The sequence below is a fragment of the Tenebrio molitor genome, chromosome 6, assembly GCF_963966145.1.
Source record: "Tenebrio molitor chromosome 6, icTenMoli1.1, whole genome shotgun sequence".
Classification (NCBI taxonomy): domain Eukaryota; kingdom Metazoa; phylum Arthropoda; class Insecta; order Coleoptera; family Tenebrionidae; genus Tenebrio; species Tenebrio molitor.
The window spans coordinates 607185-622276 of NC_091051.1; the positions used below are offsets into that span (position 1 = coordinate 607185).

Below are 15092 nucleotides of genomic sequence, written 5' to 3' on the forward strand. Positions count from 1 at the left end.
CCGGAAAGTGTGTGGCCGATCTAGAACATTTTGAAATTCCCAAGTAAGTTGTGAAAATTTTAGAAAACGATGCGATGTGAAGATGACACGTTTGAGGTTATGTCTCGGTATGTCGGTGCGTGTGAATCATGAGCAATTTAACCTGGAAAATAATAAATAGAAAGACTGCGGCGTCTCTGTAATATTTGAATATTTTTTAACAACTACCAACGCACTTTTCCATGGGAACTGTCAAAAATCCCTAAATTCAACTTGACGGCTGAAATTTCCTTAAGACCACTCACCAAGATAAAGAATAGAGTCTGTATAGTTGCGTTATTCACCAACAAAATTATAACTCGCCAGTTAATTAACTTATTTGCACGATCCTTATTCGGAAGAGTGGTTGTTTTTTTCATTTTAACTCCCGCTTTGAAATCACCGTCGCCGCCACCGCCGCCATCCCCAGACACCACCGCATCATTTCCCCCATCGATATTTATGTAAGACTCGGCACACACCACTCCTGAATATTACTACTTGACGACTTGTTTATCTCTTGCACTCTTCAGCGCACCCATTCCACACACAACTTTTTCACTTCCGATCGATTTAAAACGAGTTTAATTTGGCAAATGTGCCTCCGCTCGACGCGCTCCATTGTCAGTCGCCTAATTTCGGTTGAAAATTTACAAAAACCCCATTTTGACGGTGCGGGGGTTTATGTAAATCGCCATTCAAGCCTAATTCGTGTTGATGTTGTTCCAGTGGCCTATGTCAACCTCGGTGCGGCGCTGATATCTGCAGGCAGGTGTCAAGAAGCGGTGTCAGTCCTGAGACAAGGATCGCGCCTCGACGGCACTGGGCTGAGGGACAGGCGCGAGCACGAGACGGCGAGGGTGTCGGCTCTTCTGCAGCTGGGGGCGCTCTATTCGGACCAGGGGAGGCTGCAGCGGGCGCTGGCGGCGTACCGAGAGGCGGCCTACTCCCTTCCAGAGCACTACCCGCCCCAGGTAAGACCAAAAAACAATATGGAATAAAATGAAACGGTGCAGCCGATTCTGGAGGAGGTGCAGGAGCCCATCCCCTCCAGGTGAGCGGGAATTGTCAAATCGCGCCCTTGGATCGATCCTGCGACCCTAATTTGTCATATCAGAGGTGTTCTCTTTCCATCGCATGCAGATGATAAGAGTTGAGGACGCGGTATCAGCCGGCCACCATCTGGCCGCCGTCCTCGCGCAGATGGGTCCTTTGACAAATGCCCCGCTTACTGATAATCACGCTAAGTGCAGGCTTGCCTTCGGCCAACTCTAACTGCTTCTCATATCTCAACAAACGTAATAACCATTATTGCTTCCCTTGTTATGCTGTGTATATTCGCTTAATTTAATTTATTTGTCATCGCCGAAGTAAAGTTGCTTGTTGCGCAAATATTCCGGTAATAAATATTATTATCTTTCCTTTATTGGGGGATGATGAAAGGATCTCATCGGCGACTCGTCATCGGAATTAATTACGGCGCCGAGGCGTCATCTATAATGCACCGCAGCCTTTCACGTTTCGCGTTTAATTGTATTCGGTGGAAAACATCTTGTCGACTTGATAAGGGCGTGACCTGTTATTAATTAAACACGGACGTCTTCAACGCGACTGTCAATCACGGCCTCGAAGGATATTAGTTTCGTTAATTACGAGCTATCTTCAGGTTTTGCCAGATAAAGTTACCCGACCCCGTATTTATCATAAAAGAGACGAGAGAACGAACGCCAAGAAGCACAATAACGTCTGGAAAAATGGTCATGTCTTAAATACCAGTAACCACCACAAATGCTTCGATAAAAAGCATCTACGACGTCTTTCCGTCTTCACATATGGCTTCTCTTAAAAACACTCCATTCTTTCAGCTCGAATTGTGTCTGCTCGTATTTTCATTGGAAAATTAACAAAAACATATTCGAGATTCCTCCGTATTATTATTTCGTCTCCGGCGGTCCATCATGTCCTCTTCCTTCTCCTTCAGTTCTGTTATAATTTTGCAACTAATCGCGTTTTACGGCGACGCAAATTGCCCATCCGGCTCTTGTCTTTTGTGACGAGTCGCCATCAAGAGACTAGACGAATGTTTTTTTATGCAAACTTTTGGTAATTTCGTATTAATTTACGAGTGTTGTTCACGCTAAAAACACAACCGCCACCGTTTTACGACACCGTAATTGAAACTTTTTAATCAGGTTTTCAGTTAATTAGTTTAAGTGCGTAATTAATTTTCATTTTGAATTATGTTCTCGTTTGAATTACATCTGCGACGCGATACCGTCGAATTATTTTTACGATGATGACCCCAATCGTCTTGTTTAATTCGGCATCACGACCAATTAAAATTTATCCTTACTGTCGTTTTTATTTATTCTTCGGCAAGTTTGGGTCGACAAATAATTTTCGGGGTGGGCTTTGACAGGATTCGAGGGTTGAACGATCTAATTCGGCTTCGGTTGAACTCTGCCTGTTCATATTTCACATTACGGTGTTCTTGTCCTGCGGGGAACGTTCCCTTTGATGACTATTTAAGCGTAACATAATGTTAAGAGTACGTCGTCGCCCACTTTTAATCCCATATATCCGCATTATCCTTCTCCCTTTATGCAGACATCTTATTGTGAAGAAAGCACGGATTGAGTCCTCTTTGTCTAATTAGTTATGAGGAGTCGAGATGAATACGTTATTGGTGCTTAGGCAGGCTCCGCATCCATTTCCATCTCGTCAAATGTGGGATTCCGGCTCTTATGGCACGTCAGCGATATTTACGAATACGACCGGAAATTCCGGACGTTTCTTCTAATTAATTAATTTCTCCGGTACCTACGCGCGATTGTTTGTTCCGTCGACTCGGCTAAGTGAAATTATTATTGGGAAAAAGTCGCTCGGGGAATATTAATCGCAAATCAATGTCAATCCACTCGAAGAAAACCCCAAAATGGCCCCGTTTTCCGGTTGCCCGACATTATTCACGCTCACCCCCTTTTGTCGCACGGCCGAACTCCCCAAGTTTGTTTTGTTAGCCGATCTACTCGAATCGATGCTATCGAAGCTAGAAAGGTTTAAAATGTGAATTTAATACTTTCTCGTAATTAAAAATTAATTACCGGATATTGAAGCCCACGGAGGCGGAAATTTCCTTGTGAATACTTAAATTAGAACATCTTCGAGCTAAAATTTTAATTTATCATCAAACAAAGCTGCTAAAGGAGAACGACGCCGTTACACTGAAAAATTCCAATTTCGTTTGGGAAATTCGTACAAAATGGTATTGGCAAATTAATTTATTGTGAAATATCAAACCGGCAGAGGGTCCGATCGCCTGACACGGACCAGTAAAATATGAAAACTGAATTATAAATGAAATGTTTATTAGTTTTGCGTTATTTATTGCACGGCGGAAGCTTATTAATTAGCGTTTGTCAATATTATTAGCGATTTTGGTGTTTTTGAGGTCGAATCGTGTTCGTTCGCGACCAAATAAAAACGACAAATGGTACATGGACCAAGTATCTCCAATATCCCGACGATTTACATAATACCTGATTTAATTTACCTAAACCGCTTTCCAATTATCCTCATTCTGTCGAGCGTTGTGAAGATGATATCGTCGAGATTGATACTGCCAGCACGAATATCGCCTCGTTTTCTGCAGAAACCACTAAGCATAACGAGCCACCTCTTTTCCTGAAAATTGAGCTTCATTACTGCCGTTGTTCTTTCTTTCTTCGCCGACTTTATCATCCTCGTTTAAACCCCATCAAAAATTTGCTTCTTCTGGCCGGGTCCAGTAGCCGGTTTAATTTCCACCCGACCTGGAAAAAAATCGTCGACGCCACAAAAATGATGTTAACGCCGCGTTATCTGACTTGGTTTGTGCTCGGCTGGTAAGTGGATGATTTATGGCGTGATCCTTTTGTTTAAGAGCGTGTTCAACGTGCTGGGGGAAACACTGGCTCGACTCCACCAGGACGAGGAGGCGGAGAGGTGGTACCAGGCGGCGTTGAACGCGCAGCCGGACCACGTGCCGGCACACATCACCTACGGGAAACTCCTCGCCAAAAACGTGAGTAATTAGTAAGGAAGTGTTAAATCTGCTTAAAAGTTTGAAGAAATTGGAGATGAGGTGAGACCGGATTTAAATGGAACCTGGTGGATTTTTTTTGTTTCAAATACTTTCGAGATAGACATGGTGTTGTATAAATCCGATCCCGGTGCGATTAATCCGGATCCGTCGGTTTTTACGACGGTTACATCTTTTAATAACCGACCGCCACCACTGTATTTTTAATGAATATTAACCCGGCGCGGTGATAAAATTGTGCTCGAAGTAAACTTGTTCCCCAGTCTGCCGTATCTTTGTAATCTTACCTCTTTTATGAGATGGAAATATTAAATATTCATGATAAGGATCCGGGCAAAGATACACAAATAAAACTTAATTGATAATGCGTTTTTGTGCGCGCCCGGAAAAACAAAAAGCTCATCCATTTTTAAGTGCGCGCGGGGGAGACACCGGAGTAAATTTGAATTTTAATGATGGCAAATATTTGAGATGTTCGCGATATTGGACGCTTGATTTCCGTTTAATTCCGGAAATTGTCGTCGCTGTGTATTTCCCCGATTTAAATATTCCGAACGTCGAACGATTTAATTAGTTAATCGTCCCGGGGGCGGCGTCCCGCCCCTTCGTCTCCTCTGGGAAACTGTGTAACGTGCATTCTACTCTTGCAGGTGAGCCGAACAGCGGAAGCCGAACAGTGGTTTCGCAAAGCCCAGAGGTTGGCCCCCCAGGAACCCAGCGTCTACCACCATTACGGTTAGTAAATTAAACTGGATCTAATTCAATTCCGCTCGCAGTGCTGCTGCGAAACAACAAAAAAGAGCAGCGGGTTAACGCCGCCGAGCGCTCCCAATGCCTGTTTGTTCATTAGGAGCCATCTTAGGGACAAAAACCACGTAATGAAGATTAAAATCCAACCGAATTTCACATTTTCGACCAAATTAAAAACGGAAAAAATCTATCGACCGTGCCATCTGGTCTGGAGCACCGCAAGGTTTGCGTCGACACCGTCGTTATTCCATTTCTGTGTAGTCTACATTCGCCATGGTTACCTTTGTCGCGTTAATATCACTAATCGATACCATATCAACAGACGCGTTGGAGGGAGTTTAATTTAATAAATTAATGGCATTAAGAGTCACTCAACAGGTAACGCTATTACGAACGGACAAAAATTGGATACAATTTGTTACTAACGCAATTACGCAATTAAAGTAAAACATGTCGGAATGAAATTTCGAGGACGAATAAACTCGTGACGTTCGTGTACAAGGACAATAATTTTATATTTGCAGAAAAGTGCAACCGGGATTTAAAAATAGGTTAAGAACGGCCATTTATTGCTACAACAATCTAAAACGCTGCGGTCGTTATTTTTTCGTTAATGTTGCCCGACCATCGTTGTAAATACTTTATGTTAAGTAATAACCATAAAATTCTTTAAAACAGCCGGAAAAACTATATACGAGAGAATTACTTTCAGGAATAAGGAAGGCACCAGCAGGGCACCGCATCACAACGCGTTAACATCAATTTATTCCAAGACACATTAGGTACTGAAATGTACAAATGCAGTTGAACATATTTACGTCCCGACATACACAACAGCTCACCAAGCAACTTCATTTCCAGTGGAAATGTGGAAATAAACGTATTGTGGACGCTTTTACCGTATGCACATTCCAATTTCGTGACGTACAACAAACAGTATCGTACAAACTGAATTTCCGCCTCGATTGTGCGCCAAAACTAAAGACGTAATAAGACATCGGATTTTGTCAAATCACGAGATAAAGAGTCCCCGGTCCGGCATCGATCGCACTACCATTGCCATCTAGAACACCAGGAGCGCGTTCGTAAATACTCTGGGTAGGTATAAAGGTTACGCAAACACCGTTCACAAATTAAAATTGGGGGAATAATCATGCTACCCCAGATAATTCACAAATGTTTAGAGTGTGCCCGTTTACCGATGTCTAACGGTGCGGGAAAAATTACCCATACGTCAGATTTGACGTCTGTCAAATATCTCGGCGGCAGTGAAGCCGCGGCTGCGTGAAAAATATGTTCTAAGGTGTGTTTTTATACATTTTTCAATCATGTTTTCAATAATGGGGACAACATTTTCGAAACGGGAACGGCTGACCCCGTTCAACATTATCCAACAATTCTTAAAGGTATTCCTTGTGCAACCACTTATGGTCTTTGCCAAAGCCAAATAACCACCAACACTGCATTCTACCCAAAAAATCAACCGGCAACGTTGTACACTTAGATTTGATTGGTCTAGCATCCTAGTAACATCAAAATTGCCATTATACACTTAGTGTAATTTTGTTTTCACCAACATAATTCAACAGGTGGTGGTTATTTGGGTTTGGCACGGCCTATATATTCTCTTCTTCCCCTTCCTGTACTGAATCCCATGATAACAAATTTACAGGGGAAAAAAGTTTTTTTGCAGAACAAATTGCATCAGAAATATTTTTTTTTTTCTTTCGTCAAATTGCATTTTTAATCTGTTGATCTTCAGGTGGTTAAATGGATGACAATTAAATGTGAGTTGACAATGTTGACATTTACAAAAACAAAAAACACGCGTTTTCCCGATTCCGTTCATAATGAACGTGACACTGCAGTCACGTGATATTCCCCACACTCTACCTTCGCTCATATTTTATGAACGCGCTCCAGGCCTTAAGCCAGACAGCGTGTGACGTCACGAGCAAGGCCAAACGTCAAAATTTGTTTGTATTATCAGAAAGTATCAAATACGGTGTTTTAATCATTCTTATAGAAGATTGAAAATTGTGAGATAAGCAAAAGCTTGGTGGCGAGTGTATATAATAATTTCAGTTGATACCAGGGTATTTACTGTTCATCGAAACGAAAGTCACAAAAGACGTTGAAACCTGGGAAGTATTTTTATACCCCATCAACATTTTCGTGATTGTAAGTACAATTTAGTTCAAAAATATTTGCTACACATATAATTAAGATGTAAGAAGCATTTGCTGTGATTTGGTGTTATTTAAATGATTCACATTGTAAAAATTACGCAAAAACCATAGACCAATAACGAATTAAGACTGTTAAAGTCCATATAAAACCTAGGAGATGTGAGCGATGCTAGCGCAATCCTAACGTGAGGCCGAACTAAATAACCATATTTAGTCGATGACAAATCGGCTATTTACGTTGACAGCGGGAAATTTTATTTATTGAAAAAATCAAATTTGTTCGTTTCAAAAATCTTTATTAATCATTGTCAATAATTTGTTATTCAATTGCGTTATGATGATGATAAAATAATCCAAAACGACTTTCGTACTTTTCCCGAGCCTCTTCTACCTGCGATGTCGAAGCCTGACTAATTTGTTTGAATAGTTTTTGGCCAAAAAATTCGTATTCGGTAAGTGATACTTTCGGAAAAAAAAAGCAATTACAAAAAATGTCATTTGTAAAATGTAAATTCTTATGGAACAATCAATGTACAAGATTGGTGCCCAAAACAACCAATTTGTTCGTTTCCAAAATCGGCTGAACAAAGAAAAAGTTGGATAGAGCTTTTAGGTATGTACTTCTGGAATACTTCCTTCAAAATTACAAAATGCACTCATCTGTCAAGACCACTTTTCAGAAAATTCTCAAGAAAGTTCTCAAAAAACTAGATTTCGTAGATGTGGCCTGCCGTCCCCATCAGTTGTTCGTTCCAAATTCACAGTGTCACAAAATATCAGTTTCTCCAGGCAAATCGAAGATTTAATTATGGAAACTACAGAACAAGTTGTAATTCCTGATCCTGAAGTTGTCCCAGAACGTGCACATTCATCAAAATTCTCAGGCAAAGTGTTACAGTACAGGTTTTTCAACGCACCAAAGTTCGGCCTCACGTTAGCGCGTCGCTAGTATCGCGCGTCGCTGAAATTTAAATAGATCTAGACAGTCTTACTATGTTTAATTGTCTGTGGTAAAAACAATAAATACCCAAACTTAACCTCACTTGTAATTTTCGCGTCGTTAACGGCATTTTGCTCGCATTTTACTCCACGAGGCAGTAATTGTAAAGCCTAAACACATCGTTCTACTAAAAAAAAGAGTGCTTAACAAAAATGTTACTGTTTTTATTAAATTCTGGAGGTTTAATTCGTTTTTGATGAAGTCTTTACTGTGACGTCACGATCGAGATGGCAATGGCACTACCCCATCGATGGAGCTTTTTAAATTGACCGAGATTCCGCAAATTGCCCCTCTAATGAACAACGAAGACAATTAATTTGTTGACCACGATCGGCAGTCGAATCCCGACCTAATTTTTTAAAATAAACATTCGCTTTTTAACAATGTTTGAACGGCTTCTCCCCTCGAACACTTCAAAGGAGCCGACGACGGCGGCGGCGGCGTCCCCCTTTCGGTTTGCATTTTTCCGAGAGGTTGAAAATCGAAACGACGACCGATATAAAATGTTTTAGCGAATCTAAGGCCGATATCAATTTAGGTAATGAGTTGATGCCCGATCGATGGGGAGCGGGGGCGGCGCCCCGTCTGAACGACTTGTTCGCCGGCGATTATTAAATTACAACGGGACGCTTCAAAATCGGTTTCGTTTCAGGGTAATTGGACACGAACTACTGTAAAAGTGCTCGGAGAGGGTTGGATGTGTGAGGGACGCCGCTCCCGGAGCCGAGTGGCTGTTACGCCACTGCTACGTGACGATTTTCGATGTGCGGTGAAAATAAAAGACGAGATCGACAATATTTTAGGGAGCGTTTTGGAAAATCTCGACTAGGCGAGGGTTCGTGAGGTCACAACTACGACAGTTGAGTCGATTTTTTCGTCGACTCGATTCGGAGGTGGCGGCGGGGGGCGGCTCGGCCCACGGAGCATGACAAATGCCCCGTGAAAAACACCCCGCCGAGCCTAATAATTAAAGACTCCGCCAACACTCGATGTGTACTTTGTTCGGTATCCCGGCTCGACGTTGTATGTTCTGACAATATTAATTACGAATTGATACAAAATATGTCGGGGGTGGCAGCAACCCGGCCGAGCGGGACAAACACGCGCAATAGAAAGTGGCGCAGGATGAGAGGGATACCTACTCGTCGCGCTTTTGTCTCCCCATCTATTCATTTTAATGAATATAAAGCTTATTTATCCAACATTCAATAGTAATATCGTGTTTTACTAGTTAGTTTTAATTGAGTAAACTGGGCTATAACTAGTCTGTTGTTTTAACCCACGTTGCCATTTGCACCGTGGGTTATAACATACATAACCCACGTTGCCATTAGCACCGTGGGTTATTAACGTTCATAACCCATCGGGAGCAGAATTTCATCAATAATGTCATTATCTAAAAATTTTGGAATATTGGATAAAACGTTGTATGGCATACGTGGGTTATTAAGTACTACCCACTCGAGGTAATAACCTACTCGGGCAAGCCCTCGTAGGTTACAAATACCTCTCGTGGGTAATATCTTAAATAACCCACTTATACCATAAATAACTATTGCTGGTAGTTTGCAGTGAATGTTTCAACATATCTTAACTTTTAATTGGCTCCACGAACCCGATTCGTGTGTACGGTTGCGAAAGTTTTTGTCGTTAGGGCGAGCGCGAGGGAGAGAAAGGACGAAGGGCGCATTAAAAATAATTACAACGACCCGCTCGCAAACGTGAGGTAAAATCCGAGGGATGCGTCGTTGTGTGGGGCGATATTGTTAACCGTGAGGCACGTTTTTGCCTCACGACAAATCTTACAAACAAAACCAGACTTTAACACTTCCACAGGGCCGCTAAGTACTTCGCCGGAGCGGTCCCCAGGCTGCGGTCGGGGACATTCCCGCAGAGACGGCGGGAACGCTGCCTGCCGCAAGAAAGCGAGTGGACGGACGGACGTTCTTCCTTCAATTTTTCCGATTGTCTTTGTGTATCGTGTTGGCTGGCGATAGTGCCGGTGCGCCTCGGGGGGCACCCTCTATTTCGCCTTGATGAATTTGCTTTGGCAAGAGAGCAGAAACAAGATTAACGTTCTCATTTTCCCCGCCGGCGTACACACAATTCAAGTTTTGCATTTCAGCCTCCAGATAATCAATGGACATCCTCTGCGAGCGCACAACACGATCGGAACCTATAGAGGCGTTCGCTAATGTTCGGCAGTAAAATCGAGAAACGCCGTTACCGCGCTCAATTACAATCCCAGCAGCCCCAAGGTGGTAAAACTCGACCAATAAATAAGCCCCGTATAAGCGGCGCCGTTACAAAAGTAGCACCGTTAAAATTTCAGATGCAAATAGTATTCGTTTAAGTGCTCTATTTCAGGAGCAATCTTTTTATTGTCGGATTCGGCGTGTGCGATTCTCCGCCTCAATTTCTACACTCGTAAAAGAGATCCGGGGGATGTGTCGGCTTCGTGTGTTACGGTAATATTCGGGAATTAATGGCGGAAGCGGACGCCTGAAAAATACACATATTTCTTCATCAAGGGAGATGTACAGCGCTCCCAAATTAGTCTAATGAAAATATATTTGCAGGTGAGTTTTTGGCGTCGAGACGCCGCTACAAGGAAGCGGCGGTCATGTACGAGAAAGCGGCGGAATTGAGACCGCGAGACTACGAGCTGGCGGTGGCGGCGGCGACGGCGATGAGGCAGGCCGGGAGGCACCAGGAGGCCGAGAGGTGGTACAGGACGGCCGTGGACCTCAAACCTTCGGTTAGCAAAAAATTATTACTTCCTACTAATTATTATTAATGCAAATAAATAACGTTACGCGAGAGCTTTTATAAAATAATGCAGGAAAATGAGGGCAAAGTGCGGAGCTGAGAGGTTTTTTCTAATGTTTCATGATGATCGAGAAAGAGTGGGTGTTGGTCGTTTTAGAAAAAAATCAATTTCTCTGTTGGCCATTTTGTTGGGGTTTTAGACCCAGCTGCACCGACGTCGTCGATGTCTCTTATTCAAATTTGATAGAGTAGCCGTTTTCTCGAGCCGATCGAACCGACTTGACGTTTACTAGAGAAAGAAATCTCTTAGAAGGATATGATAAAATGGAAATGAAGCTCTCCAGTGATTTCTGTAGCTTAGCCGTGGCAGTTTGTTAAGTTCCTCCCTGGATTTCGGCGCTGCGATTTTTTCTCCCAAATCGCCTTAATTACGATTATGACATTTCCAGTCGGCGGCAATTCCGGCAAAGGTCTGTTCTGCTAATTGTATATTTAATGAGTTTTCGTCTTCATATCGTTCGAAATTTAATTAGAGCGGATAAAGGGTGGAGTAACATGAAAAGAAACGATAAATTAAGAAAGTGAAAAGCACACAAAATTCCAGCGAAGGGCCGGTAGTCAGTCACGAGCGTCCTTAATCCCGCTTCCTTTTCCAGGATCCTCGCAGTCACACCAATCTGGGGGCGATACTGCACCTGAACGGAAAATACAGCGAGGCCGCCACCAGCTACAAGGAAGCGCTCAGGCTGCAACCTGACGACATCACCACCTTGACCAACCTGCACAAGTTGCACAGTGTCATGACCTGACGCTGATGGGTCGGCCTGAATCGTGATCAACGAATCAAGAGGAAGATGTATCTGTGTGCTACGTGTGCTTCTCCACGCCGACGTTTTGGGACCACCCCGTATAGCAACCATCGGCAACCACGAGACTCTGACAATATGAATGACGATCGATAGTGATATTTTTGTTAAGAACTGTATTTTTTCAGACGTCACTTTCAGCGTGATACCTGTACATAGGGTCCTGGGTTCCGTTGTCCGTTCTTTTCCAACGAAAATAAAATGTTTACATATCTTTTTATCAGTGTAATGTCATTTTGAATTGGATAAAGCTTCTCGACTATTATTCCCTTGGAATTGTAAGCTTTCAAAGTAATATTATTACCATACTGTTGGCTTTTAATGGGTCGTATATTGTAATTAAATCTGTATTTAATTAAATTGTAAAATAAAGCTTTAACTTATTTTGTGTACGCGGCGGTTTCATTTCCTCCTAATTACCACCGCACGGACTCTCATAAATCTTGCACCTTTCGTGCAAATTACCACAAAAAATCTACTCCGATGTCAATATCGATTTCGAATTATTCAACGGCACTTAATGAAATCAGTTACGGCCTCATCCGACGATCATAGTTTGGATATTTTATCGCGCCACCCTTCTTTCTGCGCCACCTAATAAATGCCCTTTTTATATCCGAGTGCGTGGGACTACAACACTAAAATAACAGCTTTAATGACGAGGATAATTACATAACTAAGACTTTATTACACTTAATCCCGACGTAATTTCAGCTACCTTACACTGTTTTTTTTTTTTGTGATACGTCCGTAAAGTTAATTAAGATCGATGCAATAATTAAAATGGGCCCGAACGCAAAGCACAAAAAATTATGACCGGCAGCTCTTAATTTTTAATTTAGTGATGCGTCTGCTACCCAAATTTATGGCGAAATAATTTTTGCCTCGGCAGAAACACGTTTAAACATGTTCGCTCCTACGAAACAATTCCAACAACAGTTTTGTTTAATTACCCCTTATATTGTTTCATCGTGTTGATGCCGTTTCCGAAATTTTTTATGTTATTGTTGGATTTTATTTTAGGTTGTTGCCGGCAATATTGTTTTATAATTACGTGAAACAACACGAATTGCCACGAATTTCGTGGGCGTTTTTGCATGTTTTGGAAATGATTATTTAAAATGTAAGAAAACGCTAGCAGTGCCCCGCGGAACAAAATTATAATTTTGCCTTAAAACTCGACGTCCGACATTATTATAACGGGAGTTGGCTTCGAACGAGTTTTTATTTTTTCTGTTACTTTAGACACACGCAAGAACGAACGACAAATGTCAGTCAGTACAATTGAAACCTGCGATTGAAAAACATAACCTATAAATTTTGCGCGGCATCAGCATAACATGAAACGCCAAATAAAGAAAAAAAACATTTATTGAAATGTCAAACTTGTCAGTGTCTAAGGTGCAACGGAAAACAAAGAATGATCCATAACCAACCCTAAGTGAAAATTTTAATAGTCACCCGTTACATATTTTTGTCCTTGCTGTCTTATTTACAAATGCTAATCGAGGATCCTCCGGTCGTCGAATTTTTTCGTTCGACGATAAACCGCTGAAGAAACACAATAACTCCTTAATTCGATCCGACTTCTTCCTCAAATAAACCGCCTCTTTGATTATTCACATAAAAAAAAGATTGTGGAGATCAGTCCACAGCATCCGGACTTTTCCAAACCGGAACCCCTCCGATGATTCGTTTCCGGTCGAGTCGATATCCTGGCAGCGCACCCCAAATCCTGGTCTACAGGTTTACAATTCATTTTTGGACTCCAGGACACTCGTTTGCAACAAACGAGAAGAGTTTTGACGCCGTGAATGTGCTCGTGTGAAGAACGGCGACGCCTGCGGTGGTTCTTGTTTAATTAAACGACAAACAGCGACAGGGTGGTCAAGTGAAGGGAACAAGTTTGGTGCGCACCCTGTATGTTCCGCGCTCGGGTTTATCTATCTGTCATTAACTTTCGGGGCCTCTAATTACATTTATGTTCAAAGTTTTAGCGGAGTTGCTCGTTGCGAATTTACGTCCGTGTAGTTTTTAATTGAAGTATTTAAAGTGGTTGCAGTCTTGCTAGATATACGTTTGCACGGTTCGAGTAGCACCAAGTTGGAACTCGGAGATAAAAATTAGATGAGAAATTTATTAGGTCGGTCGAAAATTTCAATCGACGCTGCAAGACTCGGCAAAAAGGAAATTAATTAGAATTTTTTCGCCGTCGAAAAAATCCCCTGATTAAACCTTAGTGGACTTGTTGCGTTGGATAAAAAGCGGAGGAGAGCCGATGTGTCGTTTAATGGGTGCGCCGACTTTAATTTAAATAAATTTAAAAATCCGCCAGGATCTGTTTCAGAAGTGGAAGACAATTTTCTGAAGCTGGTAAAAGTCTATATTGCGTTTCCGAAGCCTTGATGGAAGCTTTAGCCGAGGAGGGACATGAAGTTACGGTTATTAGCCATTTCCCTCAGAATGCTCCGTTACCGAGATACAACGATATTAGTTTAAAAGATACCGCGGTTGCCGATGCCGTGATATTAGGGTAGAGGAAATTCGGAGGCGAGGATTCCACCGGTTCGGTACCGGTGCTCATTAAACGCCAACGGATGATTTTTATTTAAACCAATTCCGTTGTAATATCCTAGGAACTCGGGGATATTATTTACATTCTTGCCGCTGCGACTCGATTACAGATGATGGCGGAATGGAAAAAGTGAAATTAGACTCGAGGAACGCCGCAATAAAGGATAATCCGGTTTCGGGAAGGACCTGTTCTCCAACGGCAATAACATTATGACAAAAGAAAATTCTACCAAACCAGAAAACCCAACACACTACGCCGCTATCTCACCAAAATCTGACGTGAACACTAATTTTTATTACGCTGTCATAAATTCCTCTTCGATTTGTATTGCGGGTTGCCGAACTCGAAACAAACAATTCCATATTTTATTTATTCGAATCCGGTTTGCGAAGCTCCGGTCTACCTTCGTACAATTTAATATCAGAAAGACCGGCACGAAAGCTATGTTCACATAACAATTAACTTTACAAATAATGATATAACACGTAAACACGCATGAGTTTATCCGTTGCAACTTTTCGACGAAAATAATAACAAGTTCTGAACAAACGTGACATTTATTATTTATTCATTTATTTATCAAACACTGACCCGTGCATTATTCAACTTTGAAAATTGGAGAAGCGTTTTAGATGTTATTCACCAATGACACATTCTCTTTTTCTGATATTGGCAACAATTCTATAAATAATTAACACCACACGCTAGCCTAATAACTGATAGGAAATACAATATCACGAATTGCAAAGTAGCCAATTTTTAATAAATGTTATTACACCACAAAAAGTGTACAGTTGTGCGTTGAACTATTTATATTTTTAATTATAAAAATTGTTGGTTGCCT

The 15092-nt window shown here is 41.8% G+C and overlaps 1 protein-coding gene across 3 annotated transcripts in view; it reads left to right on the plus strand.

Annotated features, from left to right (window-relative positions):
* Tmtc2 (Transmembrane O-mannosyltransferase targeting cadherins 2) overlaps positions 1-12065 on the plus strand; it is a 57516-nt gene extending 45451 nt beyond the window's left edge. For 2 of the 3 annotated variants that reach the window (XM_069050186.1, XM_069050185.1), the window contains 5 exons: positions 748-992; positions 3941-4081; positions 4750-4834; positions 10618-10796; positions 11464-12065. In XM_069050186.1, coding sequence (XP_068906287.1) covers positions 748-992; positions 3941-4081; positions 4750-4834; positions 10618-10796; positions 11464-11616 — 803 coding nt within the window. In that variant the 3' untranslated portion in view covers positions 11617-12065. The remainder of the gene's footprint in view (positions 1-747; positions 993-3940; positions 4082-4749; positions 4835-10617; positions 10797-11463) is intronic. The other variant, XM_069050187.1, reaches the window with a different exon arrangement.
* Positions 12066-15092: the final 3027 nt, after the last annotated feature.